Source organism: Musca autumnalis, unplaced genomic scaffold (assembly GCF_047663935.1).
Source record: "Musca autumnalis isolate F117 unplaced genomic scaffold, ASM4766393v1 scaffold_4, whole genome shotgun sequence".
Lineage (NCBI taxonomy): Eukaryota > Metazoa > Arthropoda > Insecta > Diptera > Muscidae > Musca > Musca autumnalis.
Window position 1 is genome coordinate 228,965,613 of NW_027411977.1, and position 18,876 is coordinate 228,984,488.

Here is an 18,876-nt window from a genome sequence, read left to right on the forward strand (position 1 = left end):
GTATTTTCAAATACAAAACCATAATAGAAAGTACTTCCATGAAATTGGTCATAGCCGCGGCAATTTTGAAGATATTTTCAATATTTTTTCAATTACTGAAAGCTAAGAGTGTCCTTCATAATACAAAATTATTAAAATCTACACGCTCCTTTGAAAATTTTATCAACAATCGGACCATTTTCCTTATTATAATCTTTTGGAAGATGAAATATTAACAGAAAGTACTTCCGTGAAATTGGTCATAGCTTCGGCAATTTTGATGATATTTTCAATATTTCTTCAGTTATTGAAAACCGAAAATATCCTTCAAAATACAAAATTAATAAATATGTACACTCCTTCGAGAGTTTATGAAAAATTTACATATTTCCTATTTATAATTATTTTAAATACAAAATATTAATAGAAAGTACTTCCGCTAAATTGGTCATAACTTCGCCAAATTTTAAGATATTTTCAATATTTTTGCGGTTATTGAAAGCTGAGAATTTCCTTCATAGTACAAAACTAATAATTATTAAACACATTATTGAGTATTTACAAAAAATTGGAATTTTTTCTAATTATAATAATTTTCAAAAAAAAATCTATAGAAAGTATTTCCGTGACATTGCTCATAGCATCGGCGATTTTAAAGATATCTTAAATATTTCTGCACTTATTGAAAGCTTATGATCTTATTTATAATACAAAATTAATAAACTGTAACCACACCTTTGAGTATTACTATAAAATTTGCCCTTTTTCCTAATTATACTCTTGCGCCAAGGTTGCGTATGACTAATATTAATAGAAAGCACTTCCGTTAAATTGGCCATAACTTTGGCAATTTTTAAGATATTTACAATATTTTTTCAGTTATTGAAATCTAAGAATATCCGTTTTAATACAACATTAAAACATTACCTTCGCTCCTTTAAGAGATAATATAAATTTTCGTCCTTTACCAGATTATTAATACTTTCAAATTTAAAATATTCTTCAATTACTTGCCTTTAACTTCCTTCTCTTCATTATCCAATATATCCCTGAATTAACACGATAATTAAATGCCCTTAGAACTTTTCCCTCCAACCACAACAATAAAGTTTACAACAATTTGTTGTTTGATTTTAGTGATTTAAGTTTTCATGGAGCATGCGGTTGAATCCTGCTTGCCTTGACGGTTGCTGCCTTGTTCTTCATGATTTTGTAATTTTCAATTTTGTTTTTTCTTGCCTTTTCTTTTTTACAGAGTCTGTTTGAATTGGAACTGGCTGGCTGTAATGAGGTCACAGAAGCTGGCCTTTGGGCATGCCTGACACCGCGCATTGTATCATTATCCTTGGCCGATTGTATAAATATTGCCGATGAGGCTGTGGGTGCTGTTGCTCAGCTATTGCCATCCTTATATGAGTTTTCATTGCAAGTAAGTTGAGCTCAAAGTGGAAGACAAGGGGATGGGATGAAATCAAATGTATTATTCTATATTTGTTTACCCTTTCTTCTTGTTCTTCTCTTCTTCCTCCTCAGGCTTATCATGTCACAGATGCTGCTTTGGGTTATTTTTCACCAAAACAAAGTCATAGTTTAAGTATATTACGCTTACAATCCTGCTGGGAATTAACCAATCATGGCATCGTTAATATCGGTAAGTAATAGACAAATAATTTTTTCATAGCATACCTTAAGGGGTTTAACAAATTAGTAAGTAAGGTAATTCTACCAGTTTTCCAGGGAAATGTAAACTATAGCTTCCCTCTGGGAGCCAGAAAAAAATATGGTGCAATTAAATTAAATTGCATATGCCTTGGGAGCCAGGCTTTTTTTCTATTGCCTACATTTAGGCAGTTGCATGCACTTTGCCAACATTCCTGGCAAGCCATTAGGCTTGCAGGTAATGTAAAGGAGAAAATCACCACAAAAAAAACCCTGGTTCCCACTGCTTCCTAGCAACGGCATACATGCAAACTTTTTACCCCAGGCGCAATTTCTAATAGAAAACCACACACATACGCCTGAAAGTATGCATGTGTGTAAACCCCACATGACCTGCCTTACCACAATATAACCTTGTAGTTTTTTTCCAAAGAACAATAATTACTGTTTTCCTGTTTCTGTCATAACCACACGACAGCTCAAAGCGAAAAAAAAAAAAACGAAAACATTCCACACAGTTCTACATCATCAGTTCCACCTTCATGCATTCCTCTCTCTTCCAATTCCCTACCATACCTCATTTTCCCCCTACACTGGTGGTTTACTTTGTCAATATCAGCAATTTTCTATTTGGCATTTAGTGGCCAAGTTCCTTTGGTGGTAATGTGGCAATGAGGTGGCTCTTTGTTCCATCGAACAACCAATTTTTGTTGGCATTTCATTAGGAAATCGGAATTCTGGTTTGCATGTAGAACGCAAATAATGAGGAGTATAACCTTTGGGGAGTTTGGAATACTAATGGGCTGAAGGTTATTTCAGAAATAAAAAGGGGGGAGTTGTTTGGAGTTAGACTTAACGGTTCAATGGAAGGAATTTTCCATGTGAGATCAAAAAAGTCGTATTTTTCAATCTAAAACGAATTTCTAATGCAAGTTGGACCTTGAGGCGTATTAGTGATATTAATTCGGTGGCAATGGGGGCGTATAAGTGATAATATTGAAACTGTTTGAGGTTTGTCTTCCGCCAAATTGGGCCTTTTCTATTTTTGAATGATATTTTTATATGTCTCTACAGACCACATGTTGTGAATTACCAACGGATATTTTTCTAGGCCACCGAACTTGGTATTTCAAAATTTGGTTCCAAGGGAAAAATTTTATTGGAAACTAGAAAAAATGTTCCCGATAAACAATATTTCTTATTCCAAATCCTTAAACTTCGGTTTCTTCGTCCTAGAATAGAAGTTTTTATTGGAAAATTAAATTTTAAATATTATGCCCAGGGTGCGTATAACTAATATTAATAGAAAGCACTATCGTTAAATTGCTCATAGAATCGGCAATTTTTAAGATATTTTCAAGATTTTTTCAGGTAGTGAAAGCTGAGAATATACTTCATAATCCAAAACTAATAAAATGTACACATTCCTTTGAGAAATAATACAAAGCAGACCCTTTTTCCGAAATATAATTATTTTGAGATACAAAATATTAATAGAAAGTACTTCCGTGAAATTGGTCATAACTTCAACAATTTTAAAGATAATTTTAATACTTTTTCAGTTATTGAAAACTGAGAATATCCTTCATTACACAAAATTCATAAAATTTACACGCTCATTTGAAAATTAATAAAAAAAATTGGCTCTTTTTGCTAATAATAATTCGTTTCAAGTATGAAATATTAATGGGAAGTACTTCCGTGAAATGGGTCAAAACTATGACAAAGTTAAAGATATTTTAATTTTTTTTTTCAGTTATTGAAAGCTGAGAAAATTCTCTATAATACAAAATTAATAAAATCTTCATATTCCTTTGAGAAATAATACAAAAAATTGCTGCTAAATATAATTACTTTCAAATATAAAATATTAATTAAAAGTACTCCCGTTAAATTGGTCATAGCTTCTGCAATTTTGAAGATATTTCCAATATTTTGTCAATTACTGAAAGCTAAGAGCAACATTAACAGTTTCCAAATGAAATAAATGCGATTGTGGACAATGTGGGTCTTTCACATGTGCGAACATAAGCCCTGTAATAAAGTATGATTGAAGTCTACCGAAAACCATTGAACATATCTCTAAAAATATCTGTAATTGTGGCTATTATAATAAATTAATTTTTTGTCAAATGGTGCGTATGATTGTTATTAATAGAAAGTACTTTTATTAAAGCGATCATAGCTCGGGTAGTCTTAAAGATATTTTAAATATTTTTCATGTCACAGAAAGCTGAGAAAATTATCTAAAATAAAAAATTAAAAGTAATCATTGTGTCCTTTTAAGGTTCAGAAAAAAATTGAACCTTAAGGCAGCTATAACAGTTTCCAAATGAACTGAATGTGATTAGGGTCGAAGTTTATCCTTAAACACATGTATGAACAAGATATTTGAAACATTTTTCATGTCACCGAAGGCTGAGAAAATTCTTCAAAATACAAAATTAAAAATGTTCATTATGCCATTTTGAGGTTTAGTAGAAAAATGTGTCTAAACGCAACATTAACAGTTTCTAAATGAAATAAATGCGATTGTTGACAACGTAGATCCTTCACATGTGCGAAAATAAGTCCTGTAATAAAGTATGAGTGAAGCCTATCAAAAACCATTAAACATATCTCTAAAAAAATGTGTAATTGTGGCTATTATAATGAATTAATTTTTGGTCGAATGGTGCGTATGATTGTTATTAATAGAAAGTACTTCTATTAAATCGATAATAGCTCGGGTAGTCTTTAAGATATTTTAAATATTTTTCATGTCACAGAAAGATGAGAAAATTCTCTAAAATACAAAATTAAAAGTAATCATTGTGTCCTTTAAAGGTTCAGCAGAAAATTGAACCTTAAGGCAGCTATAACAGTTTCCAAATGAACTGAATGCAATTAGGGACAATGTTTATCCTTAAACACGTGTATGAACAAGATATTTGAAATATTTTTTATGTTACCGAAAGCTGAGAAAATTCTTCAAAATACAAAATGAAAAATGTTCATTATGTCAGTTTGAGGTTTATTAGAAAAATGTGTCTAAACGCAACATTAACAGTTTCTAAATGAAATAAATGCGATTGTGGACAATGTAGATCCTTCACATGTGCGAAAATAAGTCCTGTAATAAAGTATGAGTGAAGCCTAAAGAAAACCATTAAACATATCTCTAAAAATATGTGTAATTGTGGCTATTATAATAAATTAATTTTTGGTCAAATGGTGCTGAGAAAATTCTCTAAAATACAAAATTTATGTAATCATTGTGTCCTTTAAAGGTTCAGCAGAAAATTGAACCTTAAGGCAGCTATAACAGTTTCCAAATGAACTGAATGCAATTAGGGACAAAGTTTATCCTTAAACACATGTATAAACAAGATATTTGAAATATTTTTCATGTCACCGAAGGCTGAAAAAATTCTTCAAAATACAAAATGAAAAGTGTTCATTATGTCATTTTGAGGTTTAGTAGAAAAATGTGTCAAAACGTAACATTTGGTCTGTTCCTTTACTATTGAAAGTGGTAAAACCGGCAAAAGTAGCAAAAGTTGTAATCTGCTTCCATATGAATTGTATGGTGTCTGAAGTAAAGGAACGCTTTTCGAGTAAAAAGTTGTAAAACTTGAAGATTCTTGCACGTAAAGGAACAGAGCTATTAACAGTTTCTAAATGAAATAAATGCGATTGTGGACAATGTGGATCCTTCACATGTGCAAACATAAGTCCTGTAATAAAGTATGAGTGAAGCATACCGAAAAGCATTAAACATATCTCTAAAAATACATGTAATTGTGGCTATTATGATAAATTAATTTTTGGTCAAATGGTGCGTATGATTGTTATTAATAGAAAGTACTTTTATTAAATCGATCATAGCTCGGGTAGTCTTAAAGATATTTTAAATATTTTTCATGTCACAGAAAGCTGAGAAAATTCTCTAAAATACAAAATTAAAAGTAATCATTGTGTCCTTTAAAGGTTCAGCAGAAAATTGAACCTTAAGGCAGCTATAATAGTTTTCAAATGAACTGAATGCGATTATGGACAATGTGGATCCTTCACATGTGCGAACATAAGTCCTGTAATAAAGTATGAGTGAAGTCTACCGAAAACCATTAAACATATCTCTAAAAATACGTGTAATTGCGGCTATTATAATAAATTAATTTTTGGTCAAATGGTGCGTATGATTGTTATTAATAGAAAGTACTTTTATTAAATCGATCATAGCTCGGGTAGTCTTTAAGATATTTTAAATATTTTTCATGTCACAAAAAGCTGAGAAAATTCTCTAAAATACAAAATTACAAGTAATCATTGTGTCTTTTAAAGGTTCAGCAGAAAATTGAACCTTAACGCAGCTATAACAGTTTCCAAATGAACTGAATGCGATTAGGGACAAAGTTTATCCTCAAACACATGTATGAACAAGATATTTGAAATATTTTTTATGTCACCGAAAACTGAGAAAATTCTTTAAAATACAAAATGAAAAATGTTTATTGTCCCATTTTGAGGTTTAGTAGAAAAATGTGTCTAAACGCAACATTAACAGTTTCTAAATGAAATAAATGCGATTGTGGACAATGTGGATCCTTCACATGTGCGAACATAAGTCCTGTAATAAAGTATGAGTGAAGCATACTGAAAACCATTAAACATATCTCTAAAAATATGTGTAATTATGGTTATTATAATAAACTAATTTTTGGTCAAATGGTGCGTATGATTGTTATTAATAGAAAGTACTTTTATTAAATCGATCATAGCTCGGGTAGTCTTTAAGATATTTTAAATATTTTTCAGTTCACAGAAAGCTGAAAAATTTCTCTAAAATACAAAATTAAAGGTGATCATTGTGTCCTTTAAAGGTTCAGCAGAAAATTGAACCTCAACGCAGCTATAACAGTTTCCAAATTAATTAAATGCAATTAGGGACAAAGTTTATCCTTAAACACATGTATGGACATGTGTACTTATGCACATTATTGTAATTAAGTATGAGTGACGCTTACCGAAAGCCATAAAACTTAGTCTTTAATTATGTCTAATTGTGACAAATATAATAAATTAACTTGTAGTGCATATGATTGTTATTATTAGAAAGTAGTTTTAGTAGATCGGTCATTGCTCAGCCAATCTTAAAGATATTTTAAATATTTTTCATGTCGCCGATAGCTGAGAAAATTCCCCAAAATACAAAATTAAAAATGTGCATTGTGTTCTTTTAAGATTCAGCAGAAATGTGGGTCTTAACACAACTATAACAATATTCAAATTGAATTAATATTGAGGGGATGAAGTAGATCCTAATAAGTATTTTTATGATAAAAATTGGTTTTTTTGCAACGATATCTTCAAAAATGCTCAATTAAATTTATTGGGATTATGGTGCGTATAATTGTTATTAATAGAGGCCGATTTTACGAAATCGGTCACAGCTCTGACAATTTTAAAGTTATAGTAAATATTGTTCTTGCCACAGAAAACTAGGAATATTCATCATAATAAAAAATTTAGAAAGTTTTCTACCTTCCTTTGAGATTTAACAGAAAAATTAGCCTTAATCTAAATTAAACAGTTTTTATAGCAAATTAATGGGATTGGACAAGGTAGATCACATACTATTATAACAAAGCATGAGTTATTCTTTGTCCAAATGGTTGCAATTATAACCTCAAATATGCTCAATTGTGCCTTATATATAAAAATAAATACTTTTTGGATAAGGGTGCGTATGATTGCTATTAATTAAATGTACTTTCATGAAATTGGTCATAACTTGGACAGTTTTAAAGATATTTTAAAGATTTTTCATATTACAGAAAGCTGAGAATATTCCTCAAAATACAAAATTAAGAACGTTTACACTTTCCACTTGGCCTTCATCCGAAAATTCGATGTTAACATGTTATAGTCGTGTTTTTAATTTTAATAAATGTAATTGGGGACAAAGTACCTCTTAATATACATAACTATAATAAAGTGAGACTGTCAATTAGCCAGAATCGTTGAAACTACATCATCAAATATGCTCAATTGTGCCTATTATAAGAAATTAGCTCTTTTGGATAATGGTGCGTATGATTGTTATTAATAGAAAGTACTTTTATTAAATTGATCATAGCTCAGGCGGTTCTGAAGATATTTTAAAAAAATTTTATGTCTCAGAAAGCTGAGAAAATTCTTTACAATACAAAATTAATAACTGCGGTAATTTATAAGAACACATATGGAATTAAAATTTTTAAAATTTCGATCATTTTCTGTATTTCGATTAATTTTCCTTATTTTCTAAATACCTTTAAAATATGTGCAGAAAATAAAGTTGTATTCCCATGAATAATAAAAACTTCACTCATTCATCATCAAGCAGTTCACATTTGACCCGCTTGTTTCCCCTTAACCCTATATTGAGGCATCACAAAAATTGCATTTACCATTTTTTCCCTTATAAAGAATTATTCATGAATAAAGTTTCCGGCCGAACTACCTAGCTCGTCGTGCAGGTGTTTGTATGGACATAATTAGTTATAATTAAAAGGAATGTAAAATGTTTTTTCGCTCACTCACTCACACAGCCCATTCTTCTTTTGTGTTTAAACATGACCCAGTTCTCAGGAAACTATTAAAGCGACCAAATAAAAAAAAAACGAACTCAAATAATTAAAGAACAACTTGGTGTTTTTGAAACAGCAGCAGCACCAGCACGGCAACTGAGCCAAGGCACCAGCAGCATTACTGCAGCAAGCAAGTGTCTGGCACAAGGAAGCAAAGAGCAAAAACAAACACTCTTAGGCAGGCTGGTGTGAAGAACTTTGAAGAACAAGAAGCAAAACAACAACAACAAAAATAAATCACGCTACATTTAAAACATAATTTTAGGCAGCGGCAAATTGTTGGCATACATTTCGGGCAAAAGAAGAGAGAAATGGAAGTGGTTTTGAATTTTATGTTAAAACCACGGAGAAACACTTCCATTTCCAATGGAAGGATATTAAAGGGCAAGGAAGCATTTTCTCGCACTTTTTCTTGGAGATTTCTTCTTTCTCATTTCCCGTGATAATTTGTTTTTAATTTCATGTAAAATGGCAAAGTTTTTTTTTTATTTGAAAACCATATAAATCTTAATGTTACCAAAAATTCTTTGAAATCGTAGCCTACTTTTAGGGTTCATTTTCAATAAAATGATTTATGTTTCTTCTTTTCGCTTTTTGGTAGCTCATATTTCAAAAGTCAGTAAATGGTTTATGGGCCACTTAGATTACAAGCCACTTTCAGAGAGAATTTTGAATTCAATTTGAGGGAAAAATAAATGGCTTAAGGAGGTAATTCATAGGGGAGGTTCTTTAAAGAAAAAAGAAATATAAAATTTAAAGTTGAAAGCAAAGCCTCTTAAAGGCAACATGTGGCCCTATTCTTATTACTACCATAAAGTAGAAGTGGTGATTAGCCAAAAGCCGTTAATATTTTATATTCAAATAAGCTTAATTGTGGCTATTTAAATAAATTAACTTTTTGCCACAAGGGAGCGTACGATTATTATTAATAGAAAGTACTTTCATTAAATTAATAATAACTTGGGCAGTTTTAAAGATATTTTAAATATATTTGATGTCACAGAAAGCTGAGAAAATTCTACAAAATACAAAATTAAAAATGTTCATTGTGTCCTTTTGAGGTTCAGCAGAAAATTGAGTCTTAACGCAACTACAACAACTTTCCCATGAAATAAATACAATTACAGACAAAGTGGATCCTTATACGTATTGCCATAGTAAAAACGCAGCTTCAATTACATCCTCAAATAAACTTAATTTTGCTCATTATAAGAACTTAACTATTTGACTAATGGTGCGTATGATTGTTATTAATACAAAATTCTTTTTTATTAAATCGGTCATATCTCGGACAGTTTTAAAGATATTTTAAATATTTTTGATGTGGCAGAAAGCTAAGAATATTCTCCAAACTACAAAATTAACAGCTTTCATTGCTCCCATTGTAGGTTCAGCAGAAAATTGAGTCATAACATAACATTTTTCTAATGGAATAAATGTACTTTCAAAAATGTACTTTCATTAATAATAGCTTGGGCAGTTTTAAAGATATTTTAAATATTTTTGATGTCACAGAAAGCTGAGAAAAATCTACAAAATACAAAATTAAAAATAATTATTGTGTATGTTTGAGGTTCAATAGAAAATTGAGTCTTAACGCAACTGCAACAATTTATTTTCCCATGAAATAAATACAATTACGGACAAAGAAGATCCTTATACGCAGTGCTATAGTAAAAACGAGTTCTACTTTTTCAAAGCAGCTTCAATTACATCCTCAAATATGCTTAATATTGGCCATTATACGAACTTAACTATTTGACTAATGGTGCGTATGATTGTTATTAATAGAAAATACTTTTTTTAAATTGGTCATATCTTGGACAGTTTTAAAGATATTTTAAATATTTTTGATGTCACATAAAGCTGAGAAAATTCTCCAAAATACAAAATTAAAAATGTTCATTGTGTCCTTTTGAGGTTCATTAGAAAATTGAGTCTTAAACCAACTGCAACAATTTTCCCATGAAATAAATACAATTACAGAAAAAGTGGATCCTTATACGCAGTGCTATAATAAAAACGAGTTCTACTTCTTCAAAGCAGCTTCAATTACATCCTCAAATGTGCTTAATTTTGGTCATTGTAAGATCTTAACTATTTGGCTAATGGTGCGTATGATTGTTATTAATAGAAAATACATTTTATAAAATCGGTCATATCTCGGACAGTTTTAAAGATATTTTAAATATTTTTGATGTCACAGAAAGCTGAGAAAATTCTACAAAATACAAAATTAAAAATACACATTGTGTATGTTTGAGGTTCAATAGAAAATTGAGTCTTAACAAAACTGCAACAATTTTCCCATGAAAAAAACAATTACGGACAAAGAGGGTCCTTATACGTATTGCCATAGTAAAAACGAATTCTACTTCTTCAAAACAGCTTCAATTACATCCTCAAATATGCTTAATTTTGCTCATTATAAGAACTTAACTATTTGACTAATGGTGCGTATGATTGTTATTAACAGAAAATACTTTTTATAAAATCGGTCATATCTCGGACAGTTTTAAAGATATTTTAAACATTTTTGATGTCGCAGAAAGCTGAGAAAATTCTTCAAAATACAAAATTAAAAATAATCATTTTGTACGTTTGACGTTCAATAGAAAATTGAGCCTTAACAAAACTGCAACGATTTTCCATGAAATAGATACAATTACTGACAAAGAGGATCCTTATACTTATTGCCATAGTAAAAACGAGTTCTGCTTCTTCAAAGCAGCTTCAATAACATCCTCAAATATGCTTAATATTGGCCGTTATACGAACTTAACTATTTGACTAATGGTGCGTATGATTGTTATTAATAGAAAATACTTTTTATAAAATCGGCCATATCTCGGACAGTTTTAAAGATATTTTAAATATTTTTGATGTTGCAGAAAGCTAAGAATAGTCTTCAAAATACAAAATTAACAGCTTTCATCGCTCCCATTGTAGGTTCAGCAAAAAAAATTGATCCTTCACCTAACAGTTTTCAAATGAAATAAATATGGATGGGTATAAAGTGAATCCCTCATTATTATTATAATAAAACAAGATATATTCTTTGCCGAAGTAGCTCAAATTCCTCTTCAAATGTGTTAAAGTATACTTACTTTTTGAAAAAATATCTTTTTCGGCAAAGGTGCGTATGCTTGTTTTTAATAGTAAGAATTTTTATTAAGTTGCTCATAGCTCGGCCAATTTTAAAGATATTTTAAATATGTTTTATGTCACAAAAAGCTGAGAGTATTCCTCATAATACAAAATTAAAAAAAGATTACTATCTTCCTTTGAGGTTAGACGAAAAGTGGGCTTTAACCTAACTATAACATTTTTTCATTAAATAAATATGATTAGGGGCAAAATTGATTATCATATACATTGCTATAATAAAGCAAGAATTCTTTTTTCTCAAAGTAGTTGCAAATACATCTTCAAATATGCTAAAATGTGCATATTTTAAGAAAATAGTTTCTTTGGATAATAGTGCGTATGATTGTTATTAATACAGGAAGCTTTTATAAAATCGACCATAGCTCCGGCAGTTGTAAAGATATTTTAAATATTTTTTTGTGTAACAGAAAGCTAAAAATATTCCTCATAATACAAAATGAAAAAAGTTACAATCTTCTTTTGTGATAAAGCAGAAAAGGTGAACTTAGCTATCTATAACAGTTTTCAAATGAAATAAATGAGATTAAGGACAAAGTGGATGCTTACACACAATACTATAACAAAAGAAAGAGTTCTTCCTTGTCAGAATAGCTGCAATTGGGCCTTAACATGTGCTCAGTTATACCTATAAGAAGAAATTAGATATTTTGGATAATGGTGCGTATGATTGTTATTAATAGAAAGTACTTTTATTAAATTGCCTATAACTTGGCCAATTTTGAAAATATTTCAAATATTTTTTATGTCACAGAAAGCTGAGAAAAGTATCTAAAATACAAAATAAAAAATGTTCATTGTATCTTTTTGTGGTTTAGTAGAAAATTAAGCTTTAACTTAACCATCACAGTTTTCAAATATATAATATACTAGCAAATGCCCGCTACTTCGTATGCGGAAAGGAAACGAAATATGTATATATAAACAATATTTAATACGGGAATGGTGAATACTGGAGATTCTGTTGTACTAATACCTATTTTTATTACGTTTTGTTTTTCAAATATTTACCAATATTTTTTCGATTGTAGTCAGAATTAAAAAAAAAAAATGCCGTATCGCATCCCTACACAGCTACCATATTTTTGTTATTTCGAATTTCCAAAACTACGTATCATATTGCAAATTTCTGATTTGACTCCTGGTTTTACCCCTTCACTAACACATCATTCTCTTCCAGTAAGAATTTCCAAACACTAAACTTGGTGCCACCGTGGTGCAATGGTATGCACGCCCGCCTTGCACGCTAAAGGTCGTGGGTTCGATTCCCCGGCCAGGTAACATCAAACATTTTTCAGCGGTGGCAAAGTACCCCTCAGTAATGTTGGCGACATTTCCTGAGTATTTCAGCCATGTAAAACTTCTCCACAAAGTCGTGTCTTAAGACACGCCGTTCGGACTCGGCGATAAACAGTAGGTCCCATATCATTGAGCTAATATGAATCGGGGTGCACTCATTGATATGAGAGAAGTCTCCCTTGTCCCTTCAGGGATGTTTGTGGAACAATTATTATTATTATTATTATTATTATTATTATTATTATTATTATTATTATTATTATTATTATTATTATTATTATTATTATTATTATTATTATTATTATTATTATTATTATTATTATTATTATTATTATTATTATTATTATTATTAAAACTTTATCTCACCCCTTCACAACAAAAATCACGCACATTCACAATTCAAGGTTCTAGCTTTAGCGGTTTCGCCCAGAACCCGAATAGTTCCGTTAAATTTTCGGCCACGTTTTCGTATATCCCCATATAACGGTACCTCTCGACTTAGTGTTTTTTTAAAGAAGAACAAATGTATATTGTCCAATTTTATTTAAATTTGGACCTTGAATACTCAGAGGATATAGAAGTTTAATTTAACAAATCTCCACTTCAATCCACGTTTATTAGAAGAGATATTTTGAAGATTTAGAGTATTTTGAAGATCTTCTGCACATTTTCCAACCGAAATTCGGAATTTGTGGCATGAAAGGTTAGAAAATTTCTTTACAAGATTGTACTTAATTGTACTTAATGTGCACCGGTATGTCAACAGTATATAACGGATCATTTTTTGAAGGCATTTCAATTTAGGATTTTTTAATATCAGGGGTAAATACCTTCTAGTTAACAAAATTGTCCCACGTTTTCAAATTTACATACCAAAGCGGTCAGAACAAAAAACATTTTTTGAAAAGATGCTTCACGTTTGACTACTTAATTTCAGTACATTATTTAGAAACTCCTTGGCGTTAACACCGAATCTATGGGGCAATATTCAGTACAATTTTCAAACTCAGAACTTTGTCTCAAACTTTAGAGCGATCTTCATAACAAATACTTTTCAATTTCGTATTTTTTGTACAAATAGCGTATTTTTAAATTATATAATCCCAGCTTTGTTCCTACACCCAACACCAAATTTAGTACCTTAACTATTTAAAATGGTTTTGGTATCAACATGTTACCCAACTTTTCCTACACATAGGTAAACGTTTCAAAAATTACTTCCTTATATTCAACATATATCCTAACCCCAATTCAGTTTTCCAGTTCCCCTGAAACCCATTTGAGGACTATTTAGTAGTTTTTGTATAAATAAGTACGAATTTTCAAAACCTCCTCCCTACCTCCACTCTAAACACCAATTGCTAATCTAATACCGAATTTCAAAATTCCAGTTCTACCCTTTACAAAATCACAAATTGTACAAAATTCTATACCATATAGCAAATACCAAAAGGTACCAAATTTTGTACCATTTAGCACTTTTCGTACACGATTTTCCAAAATGTACTTTCATAACTCAGCTCTATTCGTTCACCTAAACCCAAATTATAGCCAATGTAGTTCCATTTAGCACTTTTCCATAAGTACGAATTTCCAAAACTACCTCAATCCTACACTCCAACAATAATCTGTTCACGCAAATACAAATTATAGCGAATTTCGTACCATTTAGTACTACTTCGTGCACATTAGTGCGATTTTCAAAAGCTACCTCCATATCTCAATTCTATATTCCAACAGTAATCTTAATTCTAAATTTCAGGATTCCGGCTCTTCAAATCCAAATCATACTAAACTCACTACCATTTAGGACTTTTCGACCTTTGGTACATCTTTCTTACTCTTCATCAGTGACCCCCATTTCAAATTTCAGGATCCCGCCCTATTCGTTAACCCATACCCAAATTGTACTATATTTAGTACCATTTAGTATTATTCGTATAATTTTAATTCGAATTTCCACAAACCTTTCTTTTTCACTCTCCATCAGTGACCTTCATTCCAAATTTCAAGATTCCAGCTCTATCCGTTCACCCAAACCCAAATTGTGCTAAATTTAGTACCATTTATTACTTTTCCTATACTTATAGTTCGAATTCCAAAAACCTTTAATTTTTACTCTTCATCAGTGATCCTCATTCCAAATTTCAGGATTCCAGCTCTATCCGTTCACCCAAATCCGAATTGTACTAAATTTAGTACCATTTAATACTTTGCGTGCACTTATGGTTCGAATTTCCAAAAACCTTTCATTGTTACTCTTCATCAGTGACCCTCATTCCAAATGTCTGTATTCCAGCTCAATTCGTTCACCCAAATCCAAATTGTACTAAATTTAGTACCATTTAGAACTTTTCGTGCACTTATAATTCGAATTTCCAAAAACCTTTCTTACTCCCCACCAGTGACCCTAATTTAAAATTTCAGGAGTCTAACTCCATCCGTTCACCCAAATCCAAATTGTACTAAATTTAGTACTTTTCGTACCCTTATAGTTCGAATTTCCAAAAACCTTTCATTGTTACTCTTCATCAGTGACCCTCATTCCAAATGTCTGTATTCTAGCTCAATCCGTTCACCCAAATCAAAATTGTACTAAATTTAGTACCATTTAGTACTTTTCGTACACTTGTAATTCGAATTTCCAAAAACCTTTCTTTTTTACTCTTCATCAGTGACCTTCATTCCAAATTTCAGGATTCCAGCTCTATTCGTTCACCCAAACCCAAATTGTACTAAATTTAGTACCATTTATTACTTTTCGTATACTTATCGTTCGAATTCCAAAAACCTTTCATTTTTACTCTTCATCAGTGATCCTCATTCCAAATTTCAGGATTCCAGCTCTATCCGTTCACCCAAATCCGAATTGTACTAAATTTAGTACCATTTAATACTTTGCGTGCACTTATGGTTCGAATTTCCAAAAACCTTTCTTTTTTACTCTCCATCAGTGACCTTCATTCCAAATTTCAGGATTCCAGCTCTATTCGTTCACGCAAACCCAAATTGGACTAAATTTAGTACCATTCAGTACTTTTCGTACCTTTATAGTTCGAATTTACAAAAACCTTTCATTGTTACTCTTCATCAGTGACCCTCATTCCAAATGTCTGTATTCCAGCTCAATCCGTTCACCCAAATCAAAATTGTACTAAATTTAGTACCATTTAGTACTATTCGTGCACTTATAGTTCGAATTTCCAAAAACCTTTCATTACTACTCTTCATCAGTGACCCTCATTCCAAATGCCTGTATTCCAGCTCTATCCGTTCACCCAAATCCAAATTGTACTAAATTTAGTACCATTTAGTACTATTCGTGCACTTATAGTTCGAATATACAAAAACCTTTCTTTGTTACTCTCTACAAGTTACCCTAATTTCAAATTTCAGGATTCCAGCTCTATCCGTTCACACAAATCCAAATTGTACTAAATTTAGTACCATTTAGTACTTTTCGTACCCTTGTACTTCGAATTTCCAAAAACCCGTTGATACATCTTTCTAGCTCTCCATCAGTTACCCTCATTACAAATTTCAGAATTCTAGCTCTTACCGTTTGCCTAATACAAAGGGTACCATATTTAGTACCTTTTAGTACTTTTCGTACACTTCTAGGTCGAATTTCCAAAAACGCAGCCTTATCTCACCCCTACACACCAATAGCAACCTACACCCAAAATTTCAACTTTCTAGCTTCAGCGGTTTCGTCTGGGCGCTGATGAATCAGTCAGTCACTCACCTCACTACTCTTTTATATATATAGATTAAGAAATTAGCTTTTTGGCATAATTGTTATTAATAGAAAGTACTTTTATTAAATAAATGGGTTTTGGGGAATAGTGGGTCTTCATACACTTTACGTATGGCAAAGAAAGAGGTCTCATTTACTAAAGTAGCTTACAAGAAACTTGTGTTTTGGATAGTGGTGCGTATGATTGTTATTAATAAAAAGTAGTTTTACTAAATCGTTCATAGTTCGGGCAGTTTTAAAGCTATTTTAAATATTTTTTATGTCACATAAAGCTCAAAATATTCTTCATAATACAAAATTAAAAAATATTACTAGCTACCTTGTAATTTATTATTTTTTAATTATTTATTTAACTCATTTATATTTTCTATAAAAAATCTTTTGAAACGTGCCTTTCCTCTTTTCATTGTTGCCTTCAATACAACAACAAACCTTTTGAGGCAACAGTTTGTGCGTCATTTCTGACGCATCAAATCTCCCACAACACAATCTCCTATAATTGAACCTATACAAATTGCGTTTCCCCCTTTCCCGCCAAACATCATTTATTCCTTTCAATCTATTAATCAACTATGCTCTACATTCCATCGTTTTTTTCTTCTCCTCTACTTGTAGAGGAATAAAGTAGTTGCGAAAAAAATCAACGCCAACGACGTCAATGTATTCCACCTCATTATCATTGCCACCGTTATTATTGACAATTGTTTGTCGTTGTCTTGGGTATTCAAGTGCCACGGCATATGTATGCAAAATTTTGTGGCATCAGTAATTGTGGCAATAGTGTAGCTGTGTATATTGCTGATAAAAGCAAGGATTTGCTCCTAATGCATATGTATGCGTTCATTTGTGCAAATTGGTTGTTTGCTCTTAAGACTCCTCTAAGGCTGGAAGCTATGCTGATGAATCGAGGGGAAGGTATGGAATTGTTAGGAAATTTATATAGAAATGGTAGGTTAGTTTAGCAGATTCTGGAATTTGTGGAACTAAGAAACTGCTCGTTTAGAATTGCTAAGAATTTTATTTTTAAATATTACCATTCCTTTGTTACAAGCAAAATACTCTTGCGGATATTGGTGCGTATGATTGTTATTAATAGAAAGTAGTTTTACAAAATTGCTCATAACTTTGACAGTTTTAGAGGTAATTTGAAGATTTTTCGTCATTGGATAGTGCAGAATATTCTCTGAATCATAAAAGTAGTATCCAGGATTAAGTGGTCTGAGGTCTCCTTGAAAAATATTTTTTAATAAATCCACGTTTTGTGGATATCCTTGAAAAATATTTTTTAATAAATCCACGTGGTCTAAGGTCTCCTTGAAAAATATTTTTTAATAAATCCACGTGGTCTAAGGTCTCCTTGGAAAATATTTTTTAATAAATCCACGTGGGCTAAGGTCTCCTTGAAAAATATTTTTTAATAAATCCACGTGGTCTAAGGTCTCCTTGGAAAATATTTTTTAATAAATCCACGTGGTCTAAGGTCTCCTTGAAAAATATTTTTTAATAAATCCACGTTTTGTGGTCTCCTTGAAAAATATTTTTTAATAAATCCACGTGGTCTAAGGTCTCCTTGAAAAATATTTTTTAATAAATCCACGTTTTGTGGTCTCCTTGAAAAATATTTTTTAATAAATCCACGTTTTGTGGTCTCCTTGAAAAATATTTTTTAATAAATCCACGTTTTGTGGTCTCCTTGAAAAATATTTTTTAATAAATCCACGTTTTGTGGTCTCCTTGAAAAATATTTTTTAATAAATCCACGTTTTGTGGTCTCCTTGAAAAATATTTTTTAATAAATCCACGTTTTGTGGTCTCCTTGAAAAATATTTTTTAATAAATCCACGTTTTGTGGTCTCCTTGAAAAATATTTTTTAATAAATCCACGTTTTGTGGTCTCCTTGAAAAATATTTTTTAATAAATCCACGTTTTGTGGTCTCCTTGAAAAATATTTTTTAATAAATCCACGTTTTGTGGTCTCCTTGAAAAATATTTTTTAATAAATCCACGTGGTCTAAGGTCTCCTTGGAAAATATTTTTTAATAAATCCACGTGGTCTAAGGTCTCCTTGAAAAATATTTTTTAATAAATCCACGTTTTGTGGTCTCCTTGAAAAATATTTTTTAATAAATCCACGTGGTCTAAGGTCTCCTTGAAAAATATTTTTTAATAAATCCACGTTTTGTGGTCTCCTTGAAAAATATTTTTTAATAAATCCACGTTTTGTGGTCTCCTTGAAAAATATTTTTTAATAAATCCACGTTTTGTGGTCTCCTTGAAAAATATTTTTTAATAAATCCACGTTTTGTGGTCTCCTTGAAAAATATTTTTTAATAAATCCACGTTTTGTGGTCTCCTTGAAAAATATTTTTTAATAAATCCACGTTTTGTGGTCTCCTTGAAAAATA

At 30.9% G+C, this 18,876-nt stretch overlaps 1 protein-coding gene across 2 annotated transcripts in view; it reads left to right on the plus strand.

Moving 5' to 3' along the window:
* Positions 1-18,876, plus strand: part of LOC141403842 (uncharacterized) — a 233,195-nt gene that overhangs the window by 102,701 nt on the left and 111,618 nt on the right. For both annotated transcript variants that reach the window (XM_073986867.1, XM_073986868.1), the window contains 2 exons: positions 1,235-1,408; positions 1,513-1,630. In XM_073986867.1, the coding sequence (XP_073842968.1) occupies positions 1,235-1,408; positions 1,513-1,630 (292 nt within the window). The remainder of the gene's footprint in view (positions 1-1,234; positions 1,409-1,512; positions 1,631-18,876) is intronic.